Raw genomic sequence first — 22173 nt, forward strand, 5'->3', positions numbered from 1 at the left:
GTTCACATATTGCTGAAGCCTTGTTTGAAGAATTTTGAGCATTACTTTACTAGTATGTGAGATGAGTACAATTGTGTGGTAGTTTGAGCATTCTTTGGCATTGCCTTTCTTTGGGATTGGAATGAAAACTGACCTTTTCCAGTCCTGTGGCCACTGCTGAGTTTTCCAAATTTGCTGGCATATTCAGTGCAGCACTTTCATAGCATCATCTTTCAGGATTTGAAATAGCTCTACTGGAATTCCATCACCTCCACTAGTTTTGTTCATAGTGATGCTTTCTAAGGCCCACTTGGCTTCACATTCCAGGATGTCTGGCTCTAGGTGAGTGATCACACCATCGTGATTATCCAGGTCATGAAGATCATTTTTGTACAGTTCTGTGTATTCTTGCCACCTCTTCTTAATATCTTCTGCTTCTGTTAAGTCCATACAATTTCTGTCCTTTATCGAGCCCATCTTTGCGTGAAATGTTCCTTGGTATCTCCAATTTTCTTGAAGAGATCTCTAGTCTTTCCCATTCTGTTCTTTTCCTCTATTTCTTTGCACTGATCGCTGAAGAAGGCTTTCTTATCTCTTCTTGTTATTCTTTGGAACTCTGCATTCAGATGCTTATATCTTTCCTTTTCTCCTTTGCTTTTTGCTTCTCTTCTTGTCACAGCTATTTGTAAGGCCTCCCCAGACAGCCATTTTGCTTTTTTGCATTTCTGTTCCGTGGGGATGGTCTTGATCCCTGTCCCCTGTACAATGTCACAAACCTCATGCCATAGTTCATCAGGCACTCTATCTATCAGATCTAGTCCCTTAAATCTATTTCTCACTTCCACTGTATAATAATAACGGATTTGATTTAGGTTATACCTGAATGGTCTAGTGGTTTCCCTACTTTCTTCAATTTAAGTCTGAATTTGGCAATAAGGAGTTCATGATCTGAGCCACAGTCAGCTCCTGGTCTTGTTTTTGCCGACGGTAGAGAGCGTCTCCATCTTTGGCTGCAAAGAATATAATCAATCTGATTTCGGTGTTGATCATCTGGTGATGTCCATGTGTAGAGTCTTCTCTTGTGTTGTTGGAAGAGGGTGTTTTCTATGACCAGCGCATTTTCTTGGCAAAACTCTATTAGTCTTTGCCCTGCTTCATTCCACATTCAAAGGCCAAATGTGCCTGTTATTCCAGCTGTTTCTTGACTTCCTACTTTTGCATTCCAGTCCCCTATAATGAAAAGCACATCTTTTTGGGGTGTTAATTCTAAAAAGGTCTTGTAGGTCTTCTTAGAACCATTCAACTTCCGCTTCTTCAGCGTTACTGGTTGGGGCATAGATTTGGGTTACCGTGATATTGAATGGTTTGCTTTGGAGATGAACAGAGATCATTCTGTCGTTTTTGAGATTGCATCCAAGTACTGCATTTTGGACTCTTCTGTTGACCGTGATGGCTACTCCATTTCTTAGTAGAGATTCTTGCTCGCAGTAGTAGATATAATGGTCATGTGAGTTAAATTCACCCATTCCAGTCCATTTTAGTTCACTGATTCCTAGAATATTGACCTTCACTCTTGTCATCTCCTGTTTGACCACTTCCAATTTGCCTTGATTCATGGACCTGACATTCCAGGTTCCTATGCAATATTGCTCTTTACAGCATCGCACCTTGCTTCTATCACCAGTCACATCCACAGCTGGGTATTGTTTTTTCTTTGGCTCCATCCCTTCATTCTTTCTGGAGTTATTCTCCACTGATCTTCAGTAGCATATTGGGCACCTACTGACCTGGAGAGTTCCTCTTTCAGTATCCTATCATTTTGTCTTTTCATACTGTTCATGGGGTTCTCAAGGCAAGAATACTGAAGTGGTTTGCCATTCCTTTCTCCAGTGGACTATATTTTGTTAGACCTCTCCCCCATGACCCGCCCGTCTTGGGTTGCCCTGTGGGCATGGCTTAGTTTCATTGAGTTAGACAAGGCTGTGGTCCTAGTATGATTAGACTGACTAGTTTTCTGTGAGTATGGTTTCAGTGTGTCTGCCCTCTGATGCCCTCTTGCAACACCTACCATCTTACTTGGGTTTCTCTTATTTTGGGCGTGGGGTATCTCTTCACAGCTGCTCCAGTATGTCATTATTTTTAATTACCCTTAGCACATAAATAGTCCAGTTTCCCATGAGCAGATTTGAAGAAGTGATATTGTTTGGGACATTATAAGACACTGAGGAAAATAGAAGACTCACCATGGACACTATGGGAAAGGTAAGTGCTACTTTTCAAATAGGTCTATATCATCTTTATTAGTTATCCAAAAAGTGCACTTTGAAACAAAATTAAGACACTTTCTCCAAACAGCTTATCAAAGATTTCTGTGGATAACACTCAATGTTTTCCTACCGATGGAAATTCATGCACCACTGTTAGGAAAGTAAACTGATGGAAACTTACTGGGTGATAGTTTGACACTGTGGTACTAAATGCCTTAAAAGTGTGCCTATAATTTAACAAAGAAATTCATTCCAAGGAAATAATTATGTTGTTTTTATTTATTTATTTAGTCAGTTTCCTAGTATTAGACGTTATGTTCCTTCCAGTATCATACTCTTAAAAACAATGCTTCCTTTTCTCCACATCCTCCACAGCATTTATTGTTTGTTGATTTCTTAATGATGGCCATTCTGACTGGTGTGAGATGGGGTGGGAGATGGAGGGAAGCTCAAGAGGGAAGGGACATATGTATACTTGTGGTTGATACATGTTGATGTTTGACAGAAACCAGCACAACATTGTAAAGCAATTATTCTCCAATAAAAATTTGTTAAAAATACTTTAGTTAATCTGTTTATAAAAATCTTAAAAATGCTGATTGTTGGGTACTAGACTTGAAGTTTTCCCTCCTTTACACTTATCTGAGTTTTTCAAATTTTTGCCTTGAGTGTGTATCACTTCTGAAGTAGGAGAAGTTTTCCATAAAGTATATAATTTTATTTTTTTATTTGAACTTCTCTTGTGACATTTTTCCCTTTTCTTTGTGTTATAAAACATGTACTATCTCCTTGATTGATTTCTAAGTTTCTTTAAGACATAGTTTACTCCACTCATAATGTCTTACAGTTACTAAAGCAGTAAACTTGCAAATGAAGCACCAATAAAATTATGAAGGGCTCTAGTACCACCAGATATTTAAAAATATCAAAAAGTTATTCACTGAAATGTCAGTGCAAGAATAGACAGTAAGATAAATTTATGTTTACAAAAGGAAACTTGTAAATTAAAGAACTTATATAGTAAAGGTTCTGCTGCTGCTGCTGCTGCCAAGTCGCTTCAGTCGTGTCTGACTCTGTGGGACCCCAGAGACAGCAGCCCACCAGGCTCCCCCATCCCTGGGAGTCTCCAGGCAAGAACACTGCCTGGGAGTGGGTTGCCATTTCCTTCTCCAGTGCATGAAACTGAAAAGTGAAAGTGAAGTCCCTCAGTCATGTCTGACTCCTTGCGACCCCATGGACTGCAGCCTACCAGGCTCCATGGGATTTTCCAGGCAAGAGCACTGGAGTGGGGTGCCATTGCCTTCTCCGAGTAAAGGTGCTAATTTAAGTATAAATGAAAGAAAAATTCATCAAGATTTCATGCTGAGCCAATTCATTTAGATTCTATAAATTTATACTACACAAAATAATTTGAAGTAGATTTAAGAGTTAAGTATTTAAAAATCAAACTATAAAAATCTAGAAAGAAGGTAACAAATATCTATTTGGTCTCTATATGGAGAGAAAGTGAAGGACAGGGCCTGGTGCACTGCCGTTCCCACGGTCGCAAAGAGCCAGACAAGACTGAGCGACTGAGCAACATCAACACTGGAGAAAATTCTCAAACCACGGAAATGGACGAAATAATAAAGGAAAACGTATTTTTACAAATCAAAATTTTAATATGTGTGTTATGCATGTATATATGCACATATAGCTTCACAAAAAATTAAAGGTCAAAAATCAAGAAGGAAAAATCATGTATGACGAGATAGTAGACAACCAATCACTCATTTAATGCACAAATAGGTCAAATGATAGTAAAAAAATATCAAGATGCCAGTGGATACTTACATAAAATATAGGACCAAACATTTCACAAAAAGAAGAAAATATGTATGGCTCACATAAACATAAAAAATTTCAACATTCTTAATATTAAAAAATGCTAATAAAAAGAAATAGCTAGCTTTTTCTGACAGTCACTTTGTTTTTAATGACCACAGTAAATGCTAATGAGAGTGGGAAAAATGATGACAGATACTGTTTTACAGTTCTAGGCGTTGTGCCAAATCATTCAAACTTTCTGTAGAGTTATTTAGAAATCAGTTTCACTCTAACCATGTCTCTATCCTTCTTCTAGTAATTCTTACTTAAGGAAACCAGGCAAGTCAAAATTATATACAATATAAATTATAATAGTCAAAACAATGGAAATGATTGTTTTGATTAAGGTAGTTGCTGATTAAGAATATTTGGATATACTCAAATGATGAAATATAAAACAGCTATTTAAAATTATAAAGCATTTTGAAATCATGAGAAAACATTTTAGAACAAGCAAACAGTAGTTCAGTATATGGTGGCTTTCGCTGGCAAAAAAAAAAAAAAACAACCCTAAAATGCGAAACTGCTTATATGACATGATCTCTACTGTATAAAAATTATTTTAAGAGACTCAAAAGAAATATGCTAAAGTTTTACCAGCTTATGTCTGAAATTGCAATGATCTCTTTTCTTTTTTTGTGTGATTTTCTTATTGCTACAAATTATAGCAAGTAAGTGTCATTTGTATGATCAGAAGTTAAATGTTATCGCTAAATGATGTCATCTTATTGTCCTTGGGTCAACAGACAATCACATGCCTGGCAGCCATTGCCTGGAAAACAAACTCTTCTCTTTCACTTGAGAAAGTGCAGGTTGAGCCACCAAAGGCTGGGGAAGTTCGTATTAAGGTAAATTTAAATCTTTGAACTTGTGCTTGTGAAGGCAAGTGTAGGGAAATCTTATTTCATGCATCAAGTTGTTCCCAGTGTTCCAGCGTTCCCACTACTGATACTGAAACAGCTAGTCCGTATCCCTGCCTGTATGCTTTCTGGCTGAATTCCAGGCAGAGCAGTAATACAGTGGCTATGGTACCAGAAATGTTTCATTTCTATGATCAGTATAAGTGGATTGAGTCTATCCACAGACAAGAAAACTTGGTCTATTAACTGAGAAGTTTTAAAACTTTCAATGCCAATTAAATTTTGCAACAGTTAAACTCAAACACATTTTACATTATTAACTTAATGTTTTCAATATGCTGGTTTAAAATCAATTTTCCCAGAGGTCTGGGAAAACATTCCACAAAACTGGGCTTAAAATTTTTGGTTTCTCAATGGTGGTGCTGTGGATACGTGGTCAAAATTCCTTCATTGGATAGAATAGAATCTCATATTGCAAAACTAGTTGATGACACAGGGTATACAGAGTAGATTTCAAAAAGCCTAGTTTATTTCCGTATCTGAACATCCACCATGAGAGTGGGTGAGTCATTTTAAGTCTTTGAGTCTTCCTTTTCTTCATCTTTAAATTAAGGGTAATTAGACCTGTCCCGTATTTCTCTGAATATTATTAGAGGGATCAAATGAGGTCATTCATGTAAAAAAAAATTATTCATAATAAGTTTCAGACAAAAGAAAAATTCCAAACTAATTTATCCTTCGCCACTTAATTCCTACCCAGATCATATCTACAGGGATCTGTGGTTCTGATGATCATGCTGTAAAAGGAATAATCCCACTGAAGTGTCCCTTCATCCCAGGCCATGAAGGAGCTGGAATTGTGGAGAGTATTGGCGAAGGAGTGAGCTCAGTGAAACCAGGTAGGAAATGGGCCACAAAAACCTCTGCACAAACAACCCACCACTAAAATGCATTAGCATATTTACAGGAGAAATAAGTTGGTTTGCCTCTGAATTGTTTTACCTAATCACATATCATGGTAGTAAATATATCCAGTGGTTCCAAGGGTCACACAGTTTCTCTGCTGTCAGTGCTAGCAATCCAGAGAGGTAGTGGCTGAGCCAAGTAACTAGTCACAGCGGAACAAGAGTTGAGATAGGACCAGTGTACTTCTAAACAGATTAAAATCTCCTTAGGAGCAGGGGCTGCTTCTTTTTTTTTCAAATAGATAATAAAACTATATTATAAACATTAAACTTTCTAAGTGACTAGATTTTAATTGTTACTGAAACTAAAAGAAGTTATAATTACATGACACAATAGAAGTGTTAGCTAATATGAAAATGGCAATCATATTGCAATTTAAATGTATCAAATCAATATAAACTTACAATTTTGTTTATCAAATATATGTCAGTGAAAACTTTTTTCTACTGAATTATTTGTCAGCAGAAAGGGAAATTTTATAATCTGGCAAGTTCATTTATTCTGACATAGCTGCAGAAGAATTCACTGTTTCCTTTTTTATTGAAATACAGTTGACACACACACAATACTATGCTACAGGAGTTCCCTAGCAGTCCAGTGGCTAGGACTCCATGCTGTCCTGCCAACAGCCTGGGTTCAATGCCTGACTGGGGAACTAAGATCCTATAAGTCTACACAAATACATATATGTGTGTGTGTATCAGTTCAGTTCAATTCAGTCACTCAGTCGTGTCCAATATTTTGGGACTCCATGGACTACAGCACGCCAGGCTTCCCTGTCCATGTCCAATTCCCAGAGCTTTCTCAAATTCATGCCATCCAACCATTTCATCCTCTGTCGTTCAACCATGTCATCTTCTGTTGTCCCCTTCTCCTCCTGCCTTCAATCTTTCCCATCACCAGGGTCTTTTCCAATGAGTTTCTTTGCATCAGGTGGCCAAAGTATTGGCCACAGCTTCAGCACCACTTTTCCAATGAATATTCAGGACTGATTTCCTTTAGGATCGACTGGTTTGATCTCCTTGCAGTCCAAGGAACTCTCAAGAGTCTTCTCCAACACCACAGTTCAAAAGCATCAATTCTTTGGCACTCGATTTTCTTTATAGCCCAACTATCACATCCATATGTGACTACTGGAAAAACCACAGCTTTGACCGGATGGACCTCTGTTGACAAAGTAATGTCTCTGCTTTTTAATATGCTGTTGAGGTAGGTCATAGCTTTTCTTCCAAGGAGCAAGCATCTTTTAATTTTATGGCTGCAGTCACCATCTGCAGTGATTTTGGAGCCCAAGGAAATAAAGTCTGTCACTATTTCCATTGTTTTTCCACCTATTTGTCATGAAATGATGGAACCGGATGCCATGTCTGAGTTTTTGAATGCTGAGCTTTAAGTCAGCTTTTTTCACTTTTCTTTTTCTCTGTCATCAAAAGGCTCTTTAGTTCCTCTTCACTTTCTGCCATAAGGGTGGTGTCATCTTCATATCTGAGGTTATTGATATTTCTCCCAGCAATCCTAATTTCAGCTTGTGCTTCATGCAACGTGGCATTTCACATGATGTACTCTGCATTTAAATTAAATAAGCAGGGTGACAATATACAGCCTTGATGTACTTCTTTCCTGATTTGGAACCAGTCTGTTAGTCCATGTTCATTTCTAATTGTTGCTTCCTGACCTGCATACAGATTTCTCAGGAGGCAGATAAGGTAGTCTGGTTTCCCATCTCTTTAAGACTTTCCCACAGTTTGTTGTGATCTACATAGTCAAAGGTTTTAGCATAATCAATAAAGCAGAAGTAGATGATTTTCTGGAATTCTCTTGCTTTTTCTATGATCCAGTGAATGTTAGCATTTTGATCTCTGGTTCCTCAGCCTTTTCTAAATCCAGCTTGAACATCTGGAAGTTCATGGTTCATGCACTGTTGAAGCCTGGCTTGGAGAATTTTGAACATTACTTTGCTAGTGTGTGAGATGAGTGCAACTGTATGGTAGTTTAAGCATTCTTTGTGTGTGTGTGTGTGTGTGTGTGTGTATACACACACATATAATGCTAGTTTCAGGTGTGTTGCAGAGTGGTTAGATATTTGTAGACATTACGAAATGATTGCCATGATAAGTCTTAACCATCTATCCCCAAAAAAGTTATTTTAATATTATTGATCATATTCCTTTGCTGGTATATTACAACCCTACACCTTATTTATTTCATAACTTGAGATTTGTACTTAATCCTCATCACCTCTTTTGTCCTCTCATTCCCTCCCCTCTGGCAACCTCTCTGCATCTATGGATCTGTTTCATTTTGTTTCATTTTGTGTTTTAGATTGCACATATATGTGAGATGATATGGTATTTGCTTTTCTCTGTCAGACTTTTTTCACTTAGCCTGCATGTGTGTGCCATTCGCTCAGTAGTGTCTGACTCTTTGTGACCCTGTAGACTGTAGTCTGCCAGACTCCTCTGTCCATGGAGTTTTCCAGGCAAGAATACTGGAGCGGGTTGCCATTTCCTCCTCCAGAGAATCTTCCCGACCCAGGGATCAAACCTGTGTCTCTTGTACCTCTTGTACCTCAGGCACATTCTTTACCACTGCACCACCTGGGACAACAGCATTTAGCATCACACCCTCTAAATTTATCCATGTTATTACACATGACAAGACTTCATATTTTTATGGCTGAATAATATTCCCCTGGGTGTATGTATATGTGTGTATATATATATGTATATATATACATATACACACACACACACACACACACATATGTATAGTATATATACACACCACATCTTTATCCATTTGTCGATCAGTCGTGTCCAACTCTTTGCGACCCCATGGACTGTAGCCTACCAGACTCCTCCCTCCATGGGATTCTCCAGGCAAGAGTCCTGGAGTGGGTTGCCATTTCCTTCTCCAGGGGATCTTCCCAACCCAGGGATCGAACCTGGTCTCCCGCATTCCCGACAGACGCTTTAACTTCTGAGCCACCAGAGGCCCCAGGTATATATATATACACACACACACATATGCATATTATATATACGCACCACGTCTTTATCCATTTGTCAATCAGTGGGCACTTAAGTTGCTTCCATACCTTGGCTATTACAAATAATGCTGCAATAAGTCTTGGTGTTCGTGTATCTTTTTGAATTAATTGTTTTCTTTGAGTAAATACCCAGAAGTGAAATTGCTGGATCACATATAAGTTCTATTTTTAATTTTTTGAGGAACATCCATATTGTTTTCCATAGTTGCTGCACCAATTTACATTCCTACTAACAGTGCACGAGGGCTCCCTTTTCTTCACATCCTCATCAACACTTATTAGTTGTCTTTTTGATAGTAGTCATTCTGACAGGTGTGAGGTGGTATCTCATTGTGGTTTTAATCATGTGTCTGTTGGCCATCTGTATATGCCTTCTCTGGGAAAAGGTCTGTTCAGGTTCTATGTCCATTTTAAAAATCAGGTTGCTTGTTTTCCTGATGTTAAGTTCATTGTTGTATAAGCTCATTGTATATATTGCATGTGTGTGTTATTATGTTGTCATGTCCAACTCTTTTCAACCCCTTTGATGATAGCCCTCCAGGCTCCTCTGTCCATGGAGTTCTCCAGGCAAGAATACTGGAGTGGATAGCCATTCTCTTCTTCAGGGGATCTTCTCAACCCAGGGATGGAACTTGTGTCTCCTGCATTGCAAGCAGATTCTTTACCATCTGAGCCATCAGGGAAGCCCAAATGTTGTATACAAGCCCCTTATCAGATAGTGAAGTCACTCAGTCGTGTCTGACTTTGTGACCCCATGGACTGTAGCCCACCAGCCTCCTGTGTCCATGAGATTTTCCAGGCAAGAGTACTGGAGTGGGTTGCCACTTCCTTCTCCAGGGGATTGGATATTCCTGACCCAGGGATTGAACCCAGGTCTCCCGCACTGTAGGCAGATGTTTTATTGTCTCAGCCACCAAGGAAGTCCCTTATCAGATATATTGCTTGCAAATATCTTCTCCCATTCAGTAGGCATGCCTTTCATTTTGTTTATATAGTTTCCTTAGCTGTGCCTGAGTCTTTTAGTCCAATGTAGTCCCACTGGCTTGCTTTTGAGGGACAGCTCTCTCTCTCTCACTCTCACTTTCTCTCTCTCTCTCTCTCTCTGCTGCTGCTGCTATATATATAGTGTCCCCCACATACTCAGCATAGTGCCTGTTCAGGTTTGGAATGCATTGAATGATTGACGAATGAATGTTCAACGAATGAATGTTCTTATCAAGTAGAATATATTAGTAGAACTTTGTTGACAGGATGATAATGATATTTCAAAGAATCAAAAAAAGTAAACACTCTTCCCCAGGCATATCACAAAGGACCTTGACACAGCCATTCTTAGCACATCTGAAATGGTCAGAATAAATAAGAGCAATCACACATGTGAAGAGTCCATGTGTGAGCTTCATGTGAAGGGCATGTGGTCAGGACATTCACAAAGCTATCATCAGGGTATTCATTTTGCAAACAATGATCGAGGACCTGCCATGCCTCTGACACTAGGCCTAGTGGGAGGGACAAAAGCAAAAAGACACGACCTTCCCCACAACTCCAAGAAGATAATGCCAATTGTTAGGGAGCTAACTCCTCTTTAACTGAACAAATCTCAGTGAAAGTTTTGTGGAAAATGATGACTATTTGAGAGAAAAGATAAGGCAGCAGAATCTGAGCTTCTCCTGATTTTGAGATCCAGTATCCTTGGATTTTTTTAGGGCCAGTGAAGTTAAGATGTTCCTTATCTAAACTTACTAGGGACTTTTTAAAATAATTATTTATTTGGCTGCACCGGGTCTTAGTTGTGGTATGCAGGATCTTTAGTTTTGGTGTGGGATCAAATCTGACCCACAGGATCAGAGGGTTCCCTGACCAGGGATCAAATCTGACCACGACTCCCTGCATTAAAAGTGTGGAGTCTTAGCCACTGGACTACCAGGGAAGTTTCATAAACTCAAAGAGATTTTTAATGCTATCTGAACTCTGCAAGAGGCCAAAGGGGATTATAAATATATGTAAGAACCGTACACACTTTTAGGGACAAGGTTATAGACCTTTGACAAGGCTTTGTACAGTTTTATAAGTCTGTGATGACTGTGTTCATTAATTCTCTTCACCTTCCCAGCCTGTAACCCTAGGTCCCAGGAGGGTTAATTATTGGACCCACACATAATCAGTATGCATTCTAAAACTGTGCAACCGAAAAACCACCCTCTGTAGTAAACGCTCCAGAAGCAGCCTCTCTCTGCAGAAAGAAAGCTATTCCTTTTACTCTCAGAACTGAGAATATCTTGAGCCACAGCCCCCTAAAGAAAACATGTCAGAGACCTGCTGTGGGTCCATGTTCCATCGTGGGACAGGTAGGCTCAATAGAAAGGTCTCTGCTATTATCCAGCTTCAGGCAGGTAACGACCACTGCGGACTTAAATCTCTCAAAGGAAAGCCAAAAGGTTAGAGTAGATGACATCTCTAAGGGTTATTCCCAGTTTTATTAGTTTATTTCCAGAGTAAAAGCAGACCTACAATTATCTATCCAGCAAGGAATATCCCCATATTTCCATCATTTGCCCAAAATAATAATGGGATTTCTGAAACCAGGTTATAGGATTTTTCCTCCAAAATAGCCATGGGATATGTTATACTTGTCATAATCTGTCTGCAGCAAGTTATCAGATCATTCAATAAAGTTTTTATCACCACACTATTGTGTTTCCATAATATTTTAAACAAACGATTTTTTTTTCCTATATATAGGAGACAAAGTCCTCACACTTGCTGTTCCACAGTGTAGAGAATGCAGTGCCTGCTTGAATCCCAAGGGAAACTTCTGTGAGAAGCAAGAGTTAGTAGATTTGCCCATCTTTTGTTTATCTTGTCACTTTTTATTAAACCGTTTTTATTGTGCAAGCACTGACCTGGAGCTAAAGGTGTTCATTTCTCTCTTTACAACTCTATGTGTCTGGGTTGATGCTGTGCCTGTCTGTGTCACTGCTGAACAGCTTTCTACCCCCTTCTGGATTAATGCTGGATGGCACAAGCAGGTTTACCTGCAAAGGAGAAAAGATCTATCATTCTTTCCGCACAAGTACATTCACCGAATATACTGTTGTGCCTGAGATTTCAGTGGTGAAAATTGATGCTGCTGCTCCCATGGACAAGATTTGTGTCATAAGCTGTGAGGTGGCTACAGGATATGGGGCGGCTGTTCACTCGGCCAAGGTGAGGAAAACAGCTGTGTGTTAGTATGTTATAGTGATCTGCCAAGAAAACATAAAAACAAGACCAAAACGGTCCAAATGTTTCAACTGGGGTCAATGGTTCCAAAAGCCTCAATGGTTGTTTTTGTTTGTTTTCTTAATTATACAAGTGTCCAGATTTGATTCCTAACACAAACATGACTTGTGAATTTGTAGGTCACTCCTGGTTCTACCTGTGTGGTCTTTGGACTTGGAGGAATCGGCTCAGCTGTTGTCATGGGCTGTAAAGCCTCTGGTGCTTCTAGAATCATTGGAGTTGATATCAATGAGGAAAAATTTCCTCAGGCAAGAGCATTAGGGGTCACAGATTGTCTCAACCCTTCGAATCTCAAGAAGCCCGTCCAGGAGGTGGTCAAGGAAATGACAGGCACCGGTGTTGACTTTGCCTTTGAGGCCATCGGACTCGCAGAAACCATGGTGTGTAGGTTTGGGTCACAGTGAGTAGAAGCAGACCAGCACAATTAAGTGAATATTGTAATAAAGTGAGCTAAGTAATTTTTTGGTTTTCCACCACATATAAAAATTATGTTTATACTATAGTCTATTAGTATGCAATAGCATTTTGTCTAAGAAAAAACAATGTACAGATCTTAATTTTAAAATACTTTATTGTTAAAATATGCTAATCATCTGAGCCTTCAGTGACAGTCATTATCTTTTTGTTTTTTATCTCAGTTTTATTTATTTATTTATTGTTTTACTTTACAATATATCTTTTTGTAATAGTAACAAAGATCACTGATTACATATCACAATAAGAAATTTAATAATAGCGAAAATGTTTGAGATACTGTGAGAATTACCAAATGTGACACAGACAAAAAGGAAGCAAATGCTGGTGGGAAAAAAAAAATGTGCTGATAGACTTACTCAACACGGGGTTGCCACAAACCTTCAATCTGTAAAAAATGCAATATCTGAAAAATGCAAAGCACAGCAAAATGAATTGTGTCTATAGATGCTTGCTTAGTGGGTGGGGACCCACTAAGTATAAAACTCCCCTGAACATATGTTTTGGACCTGTGGACACAGACCTAAAAATGGAATGTATAGTCACTCTAAAATATCCATCTTAAAAATCAAAGCAATATATACTTTAAAGATATGACACTACAATATATGAAGTTTAAACAAGCACTATTTCCTTTCCTGTAGTCCTAGCTCTTTATCCACGAACATGTTTTTATATTTAAGTATCAACATTATATAATTCACATATGATATTCATGTGTGTTCTGTATCAGAACCATTCATTATTTGAAAAATGAGCCTATGCACCAGTATGTTAGGTTCAGGGAGAATAAAGTAGACCCTAGACTCAGAACTGGAGAAGGCAATGGCACCCCACTCCAGTACCTTGCCTGGAAAATCCCATGGACGGAGGAGCCTGGTAGGCTGCAGTCCATGGGGTCGCTAAGAGTCGGACACGAGGGAGCGACTTCACTTTCACTTTTCACTTTCATGCATTGGAGAAGGAAATGGCAACCCACTCCAGTGTTCTTGCCTGGAGAATCCCAGGGATGGGGGAGCCTGGTGGGCTGCCGTCTGTGGAGTCGCACAGAGTCGGACACGACTGAAGCGACTTAGCAGCAGCAGCAGCAGCAGACTCGGAACTGACAGGGTAGAGGAAAGAATTAGGCATTTGATTCACTTCAGCGTGTATCTAATGTACATGGTTCAAGGGTGAAGGAAGTAGATGCAGTGATGTAACAGGAAAGAGACATAGGCAAAATGCAGGCAGGGGAGAGATAGAAGGTTAAGAACCAGAAAAGGAAGCAAAATAGATTGACGTGAAGTATACTCTACACCCTTAAAAAACTTGTTTTTTTTAATGAAGCTTCACACACACATATGTATATATATTTGTTTTTATTAAATATAAATGAACTGAACAGAGTTATACAAGTGAGAAGGTCAGGCAAAGAATAATAGTATGTGCGGTCTTTGAGGCGGTGGGTAATTTTATTAAATAAACACACAGTACTTACGCTGTGCCAGATAACATTCTAAATGTTTTAATCACTTAAGCCTTGTAACAAATCTATGACATAGGTGATATTACTCTTCTTTTTACAAATAGACATAGGGAGGTTAAGTAACTTGCCTAAAGTCACACCATGGCAGGGTCTGTGCTCTTTACCACTGAACTCTGCTGCTGCTGCTGCTAAGTCGCTTCAGTCGTGTCCGACTCTGTGCGACCCCATAGACGGCAGCCCACCAGGCTCCGCAGCCCCTGGGATTCTCCAGGCAAGAACACTGGAGCGGGTTGCCATTTCTGGTTCTCTAATGAGATTCCATCACTGGCAATGTTGAAGCTGAGCTCAAAGTAAGTAGCTTCTGCCCAGGAAGAGGTCTGAAATCTAGGAACTCCACAATTCCTTCCAACACTGCAGATAGTTGTTACTTATGTATGCGCATCTACTTATGGTCATTTTTCTCATTATCAGGTTGCTGCTTGGGACTCCTGCCACCTGAGCCATGGTGTCTGTATAATTATTGGAGTGTCTGCACCAGGTTCAAAGTTTTCCCTTTCTGCTCAATCAGTTTCCACTGGACGGACACTGAAGGGTACATGTTTAGGAGGTAAGTCAGTTGTTTTCGCTTTCACAAAATCTCTTTCAACTTTGTAGAAACATGTAATTCAAAAATGTTCTCCTTGGGGAAACAAACCTATAATGGTATAAGTTTTCAAAGACTTCTCCTCCAATGAATTGGTATATTTTGCAGATTAGTTAATTTAATTAAATAGGTTATTTTTTTTACATTTAAATACAAATTTTTAAATAGTTTCTGGGTTTTCCTACAAAATAGTTTCTGGGTTTCCCCAGTGTTTGGAATAATCCAGCTAAGTTCAGTTCTGCACTGGTGGACTCAAAGTTTGTTGTGCCATTTTAACAGCAAGGCTTTCTGGATAATTACAGGCACCAACTTGGTATTTGGCACTGATATTTGTCTTCCCATAGGAGCCCTTATTTCTGAGCAGTACTGACCAATAGCCTACTAAATTAATATTCCCATCTCCATCCATTGCTCTGATCAAAAGTTCCCATGCCATCTCATTGTGTGTGAATAGAGAGATGAGGAAATAGTTGTATAATGTTAAACCCAGGAGGTGGGCTGGAGACTCTACTTTATTTTTAATTAGTTTTTAACCCAATAATGTGTGAATATTGACCCAATTTTTTTCCAAAGATGTTCCAGGTAACAGAACTGTCTGTAGCCGCCACACTTAGCAACAAAAGCCAACAACTTCTGATGTACAAATGAACTCATCAATGGCAAATTTTCAGAATACTTTACCCATCTCCACAACTTACTTATTTTTCTTTTGGTTAATCTGATATTTCTCAAATCTTATTACAACAGCCTTTTTATTTTGCAGATTATAAAACCAGAGACTGTTTTCCCCAACTAGTGACTGCTTACCTACAAAATAAAATTAATATAGATCCATTAATAACCCATCAGTTGCCTTTTGACCAACTCCACAAAGCTTTTGAGTTGTATCATGCTGGAAAAACGTGAGTGTTTTCTTTGATGAACTTCTGTACCCTGAACTCACAGAAAAAAATGACTTTTCAAACATTCCTAAGTGGTTTTGTGAAAAAAAGATGGCTACTTGAAGACCTTCTTTCATATACTCTATCCTATTTCCTGTTGTCACAAGGATAAGAAAAGGTTTCATCTGCAAGTTCCTCTTTGGGAAAGACCTGTATTAACCTATCTCAAAGAAATGTTTGAGGAGTCGGTATAACACTAAGCACCAGTTTACTCCACATTGGTCAATTATGCATTATTTTTCTGGTTAGAGAAATGATCTAGAATAAATGAGTTGACATTACTGCCATCATAAAATCTTACAAGGATCTTCAAGGCAAAGGTTCAGACTACCCACAGCACAAAGCCTTTCTATATCATTTCTTAACAAATGTCAGTCTGCTCCAGCTAGCATACCTTTAGGGATGAAGTGTTTACTCAGTGTGTTCATTTATATACTCAGTGCATATTGAGTGATGGTACACTCTTTGCCAGGACTGTCCTGAGTGCTGGAGACAGTGGAGAGCAAGTAACAAGGAGTAAATGAGGAATTACTTCTGTGATGAATTCTTTGACTTTCTGATTCTGGTTCTTAAAAACATCTCTCATTCCTATTCTCTCCCCACTTCTTTACCTATATCGTTTGCTTGTTTTATGATTTCTTTTTATTTTAAGATAGGTATTTAAATTTTAGCCTGCTATATACCTTGTTGGTTTAGACCTAGCATGTCAGCCCATTTAAATCAAGAAAGAAGAGTCAAGAAAACTCATCTAAAATTTTAGAAACAAATAATAGAGGAGGGGAATGGATCTAACAGGTAGCAGACACACTACAAACAGAAAGGAACTAAGGAACCCATTTATTCTTCCCTAATTAGACGTGGTATTAGATTCTAGGATTGATGGAAGCTGATCAGAAGCTGTAGCAAAGGGTTTGGATGTCTTTGTGATTATGTAGCCAGAAGGAATGGTGCTCAAAGCTGGGGTCTTCCTATTATAGCTGATTTGGGGTCCTGTTTTCACCCCATCCTATATTTCTTACAGGTAAACTAGATAAAGGTGGAATGGGGTGGGGATAGGCAACTCAGTTTTTCAATACAGGGTGTAATTTGCTTTGCTGATATCACTGTTTCTCAAGGAATTCAACCGCTTTATTATTATACTTCTGTGTTTCAGGATCCGCTGTGTTCTGCTGTTCTGAGATCCCAAATAATGAAAGGTGCAAGAATATCCTTGGGGAGTTTATTCCTTTCCTGTTTCACTTCCCTGATTGTGCCAGTGCAGTGAAAAGAGCAGCAAAAATATGGAAATGCAGTGTGATTATAAAAATGAAAAAAAAGTTCACCTTGAATTTAATTATAATAAAATAGCCTCTTAGAGAATAGATGTTATATAATTCATTTTGTGACATTAAAAAAAGGGATGGTGGAAAAAAAAGGGGATGGTGGGATTTGATTGATAAGATTTGTGATATGTCCATCAACCCAACTAATCTCTGTCATTGGTCCATGAACGTTGTCCCTGAGTTATCCCTTATTCCTATCCTCAATATACAGATTTCTCTGTATCTTTCACACCACTCCAGGGTTTACATGATGATTTTGCTGTTTCTACAATGCATGGGGTCTCATAAATTCTTGAAAGGCTCTCTCAGGACACAGTGAGCCATTTTCTATTCTGGGGTCTTCGTACCATCCTATGCCTGCAATGCCCATGACGTGCTGAGGCTCAGTTCCCATCTGTGCTTTCAAACAGAAAAGCATATCTGGGAAATCTTGCCACCTGCACCCCGAGGAAGCATGTGTAGGACTCTTTAAAAGAAACTCATCTACGACCTCATAACTTCCTTTTCAAGTCTTTTTCTCTTCACTAAACAAATATAATTATTTCCTCACTAAGGCTGGGAGATTGGGAGAAGGATAAAAACAGCTCCTTTTATCTAGTTTTGTCCTTTTGCTTTTCATCTGTTCTTGAGTCATTTACATTCTCCTTAAACTTTTGCTGTTGAAACAAAGAAATCACAAGGAAAATTTCTTTTATAATCTTGTTTCATTTGTAATATCCCTTCCTGAGATTTGAGCTCAAAATGTCCAGCTGACTTAATGAGGGAAGGTCCAAGAATTTTAAAAAACACATGAAAATTTTTCTTAAGTGAATGCGTTAAATACAATCCTGCCAGGCTATCTCTGTCACCTTAACAAGCCCTTCCCGCTCTGAGTATCAACTGCCACATTGTCAAGTGGGAAAATAAGAGTAATGTTATAAGATGATTTTTAAGACTGGAGATCACTTGTATAAATGAAATAAAATGAAAACATAAAATTTTAAATAATAGAATAATTAAGATCTAAGGAAAGGGAAAAGAAAAGGCAAAGAAATTAAGGCATTTTAAACTTAAGAACTTAAGAATAAAAATTATAGAATTCAAACATTCTAAAGAATAGAAAGACAAGGCTAGGAGAAACTGAGTTTCAAAAGAATAAAATAACTATTTTGTTACATAGATAAAAGCTACCAATGTGACCTAAAATCATGAAAAAATTAGTAACAGAATGTATTCTTAACAAAACACAACTGGAAAAATAAAAGAGCTGATACCAGAGTTCTATTAGAAGCTTGGGGTTAGAAATACCCAGCTACCAAGAACTGTCCCCCAAGCTGGAAGACTTCTACACTTGAACAGAAGCTTGGAAAGAAAAACCAAAACAAAAACCCATGAAACACACAGCAGGGCCAGGAGAAAGATGCACTTAGATGGAAGGCTTTTTCCTGAACCTCACTGTCCCCAGACACGATTAGAGAGACACTAAGTTGATTGTATTGCATCAAAATTGTTGCCTCCACTTTTTTTTTTTCTTTTGGTTGGGAGCATGGTGCAACATGCAGGATCTTAGTTCCCTAACCATGGATGGAACCCTTGTCCTCTGCATTGGAAGCATGGGGGCTTAGCCACCTGACCACTAGGGAAGTCCTTGTTGCCTCTTATCTGTCTTTTCCTCTGTGATTGATCTTTGAACAATTCTATAAAAAGAGTCCTAGTTAGGCATATTTCTATAGCTTTCATAATATCTCTTTGCTACCTCATAGCCCTTAGGGCGTTTCCTTCTATTTCTGACACTGTCTTCAAAATGTCACCAGTTATTCATTTGTGAAAACATTATTTCACACACTCACTTCTGCTTTTTTTGTGGCCAGTTGTCTCATGTTCTATCCCCCCAGGACAGTTGAGCAGGTTTTATGTTTTGTTTGCTTTTGAAATAAAATGGACAAAGAATTATTAATTTCATGGCATCTTTCTCAGATTTCAAGAAGTCAGAGTGCTAGGGGGGTCATTATTTCTCTTGTGAGATCACAATAGCACTATCACACTTTATTAAGAGTATCTCCTGGTTTACTGTTTCAGGCATATCATATCTTTATCCCCTGTATCTGGTACAAAGTAAGCGCTCAATGAATTTTTTTGAGAGAATAAATCACAAAAACTTAATGAAAAGTTAAGAAGTTTTGTTCAATACTTTAGGCTAAAACAATGATTATTTTCAGAAATAAGGAAGGCAGAGAAGCAGGAAAAAAGAATAATTCTCTGAGAAACTCCAATTCAGAAAGCATAAGAATAATGAAGATGTAGGAAGAAGAGATGATAGAACAAAGCTAAAATGGATGAGAATTTGTGTCCACTGTTATGTTTAAAGGTAAACATTAACAGCTGCCTGTCTGATGATTTCAATTTTTATCCACTATATACAATGGATGCTGGAAGTTCAAAGAGTTATATAAACTTCCTAAATAAGCCACCAGCGTATAATGGAGTACTTACAAAATACCAGCCACTGTGCTAAGTACTTCACAATCATCATATAATCTTCATCTTAGCCCTATGTGTTCGGGAATATTATCTCCACTTCACAGATGAAATAGCTAAGATACAGAGAGACTGATTAATTCGCTCACTATGAAATAGCTATGTGACAAAACAAAGACTGAAATATAAGCAATATAAAGGCTGTGCTCTAAATCATTTTTCTTTATTACCATTTAGCAAGGAGTTCATAAATAATAAGGATACTTAATATTTATTATTGTGAAAGTGTTTGTCACTCAGTCCTGTCCAACTCTTTGTGACCCCATGGACTGTAGCCCACCAGGTCCTCTGTCCATGGGATTTTTCAGGCAAGGATACTGGAGTAGGTTGCCATTCCCTTCTCCAGAAGATCTTCCTGACCCAAGGATTGAACCCAGGTGTTCTGCATTGCAAGCAGATTCTTTACCATCTGAGCCTCCAGGGAAGCTCAATCATTTATCATTATTATTATTCCTGTATTTGTGGTATAAATAAATTGCTATGAGAAAAGCACAGTGGATATGATCTTGTGACACAAAAGCTCCAAAAACTGAGTAGAGAGTGAAAAGATAGACTGAATTCATTTCAGGTTGTGAAGGAAATGGGACAGTAGGGAATGGAAGGAACAGGCAGTCAGGGATTCTTTTCATGCCACGAGTTTAAAAAAAGGAAAGAACTGAGGCTTGATGTTTCAGCAGCTCTGCTTTTAAAATGCAACCTAAGTACATATGGATATGGACATAGATACAGATATGTATATGGATATGGAACTCCTGACTGCCCAGGTGTTCTTCCCAAGCTCACAGGACAGAAAACCATAAGCTAGACCCAGCTAGCTAACTTTCATTTCTTACTTCTCACAAATGATATCATAGAGATTGAATAGAGGTGGAAGGAAAACAGCATATATGACTTTAATCAGATTTGCCCCCTTTCTCCTTGTCAATATATTCCATGACTGTAATAAACCTGTGAAGTACTATTAATTCTTGGTGTTTTCAGCTGCACCATAAACTGGCTGTCTAATATCTCTATGTGTGTGCTCAGTCATGTCCAGCTCTTTGCAACTCCATGGACTGTAGCCCACCAGGTTCCTCTGTCCATGGGATTTCCCAGGTAAGAATCCTGGCATGGGCTGCCATTTTCTCCTCCAGGGATCTTTCCAGTGCGAGGATCAAACCCATGTCTTCTGAGTTTCCTGCATTGGCAGGCAGATTTTTTACCACTAGCACCTCTTGGGAAGCCCCCAGCTAGCTAATATCTAACAAAGCTATTTTTCATTCCTCTAATCTGGGTTGTAAGGAGATGAAGATCTTTTACCTTTCACTTTATTTCTAATGTACTAATGTGAATTTTTAGTATAAACTAAAAATGCATAACTGAAATATACAGAAGTGATGTAAAAACAAACACTGAATACATGGATTTTCAAAATATATATGGCCTTGAATTCTAAATCCTAAAAGATGATGCTGTGAAAGTGCCACACTGAATATGCCAGCAAATTTGGAAAACTCAACAGTGGCCACAGGACTGGAAAAGTCAGTTTTCATTCCAATCCCAAAGAAAGGCAATACCAAAGAATGCTCACACTACCTCACAATTGCACTCATTTCACATACTAGCAAAGTAAAGCTCAAAATTCTCCAAGCCAGGCTTCAACAGTACATGAACCATGAACTTACAGACATTCAAGCTGGATTTAGAAAGGGCAGAGGAATCAAAGATCAAATTGCCAACATCCATTGAATCATAGAAAAAGCAAGAGAGTTCCAGAAAAACATCTACTTCTGCTTTATTGACTATGCCAAAGCCTTTGACTGTGTGGATCACAATAAACTGTGGGAAAGTCTTAAAGACATGGGAATACCAGACCACCTTACCTGTCTCCTGAGAAATCTGTATGCAGCTCAAGCAACAGTTAGAACTGGACATGGAACAACAGACTGGTCCCAAATTGGGAAAGGAGTATGTCAAGGCTGTATATTGTCACCCTGTTTATGTAACTTCTATGCAGAGTACATCATTCAAAATGCCGACCTGAATGAAACACAAGCTGGAATCAAGATTGCTGGGAGAAATATCAATAACCTTAGATACGCAGATGCACCACCCTTATGGCAGAAAGCAAAGAAGAACTAAAGAGCCTCTTGATGAAAGTGAAAGAGGAGCGTGAAAAAGTTGGCTTAAAACTCAACGTTCAGAAAACTAAGATCATGGGATCTGGTTCCTTCACTTCATGGCAAATAGATAGGGAAACAATGGAAATAGTAACAGACTTTGTTTTGAGCGGGCTTCAAAATCAATGCAGATGACTGCAGCCATGAAATTAAAAGACGCTTGCTCCTTGGAGGAATAGCTATGACCAACCTAGACAGCATTTTAAAAAGCAGAGACATTACTTTGCCAACAAATGTCTGTCTAGTCAAAGCTATGGTTTTTCCAGTAGTCATATATGGATGTGAGAGTTGGACTATAAAGAAAGCTGAGCACTGAAGAATTTATGCTTTTGAACTGTGGTGTTGGAGAAGACTCTTGAGAGTCCCTTGGACTGCAAGGAGAT

At 38.6% G+C, this 22173-nt stretch overlaps 1 protein-coding gene across 1 annotated transcript; it reads left to right on the top strand.

Annotated features, from left to right (window-relative positions):
* The first annotated feature begins 2223 nt into the window (after positions 1-2223).
* Positions 2224-16970, top strand: LOC128049908 (alcohol dehydrogenase 1-like). The gene is made up of 9 exons (XM_052642225.1): positions 2224-2241; positions 4859-4960; positions 5733-5871; positions 11730-11817; positions 11975-12194; positions 12389-12649; positions 14680-14815; positions 15615-15753; positions 16946-16970. The coding sequence occupies exons 1-9, from the start codon at positions 2224-2226 to the stop codon at positions 16968-16970; spliced, it is 1128 nt and encodes a 375-aa protein (XP_052498185.1).
* Positions 16971-22173: the final 5203 nt, after the last annotated feature.

This window comes from Budorcas taxicolor, chromosome 6 (genome assembly GCF_023091745.1).
Source record: "Budorcas taxicolor isolate Tak-1 chromosome 6, Takin1.1, whole genome shotgun sequence".
Lineage (NCBI taxonomy): Eukaryota > Metazoa > Chordata > Mammalia > Artiodactyla > Bovidae > Budorcas > Budorcas taxicolor.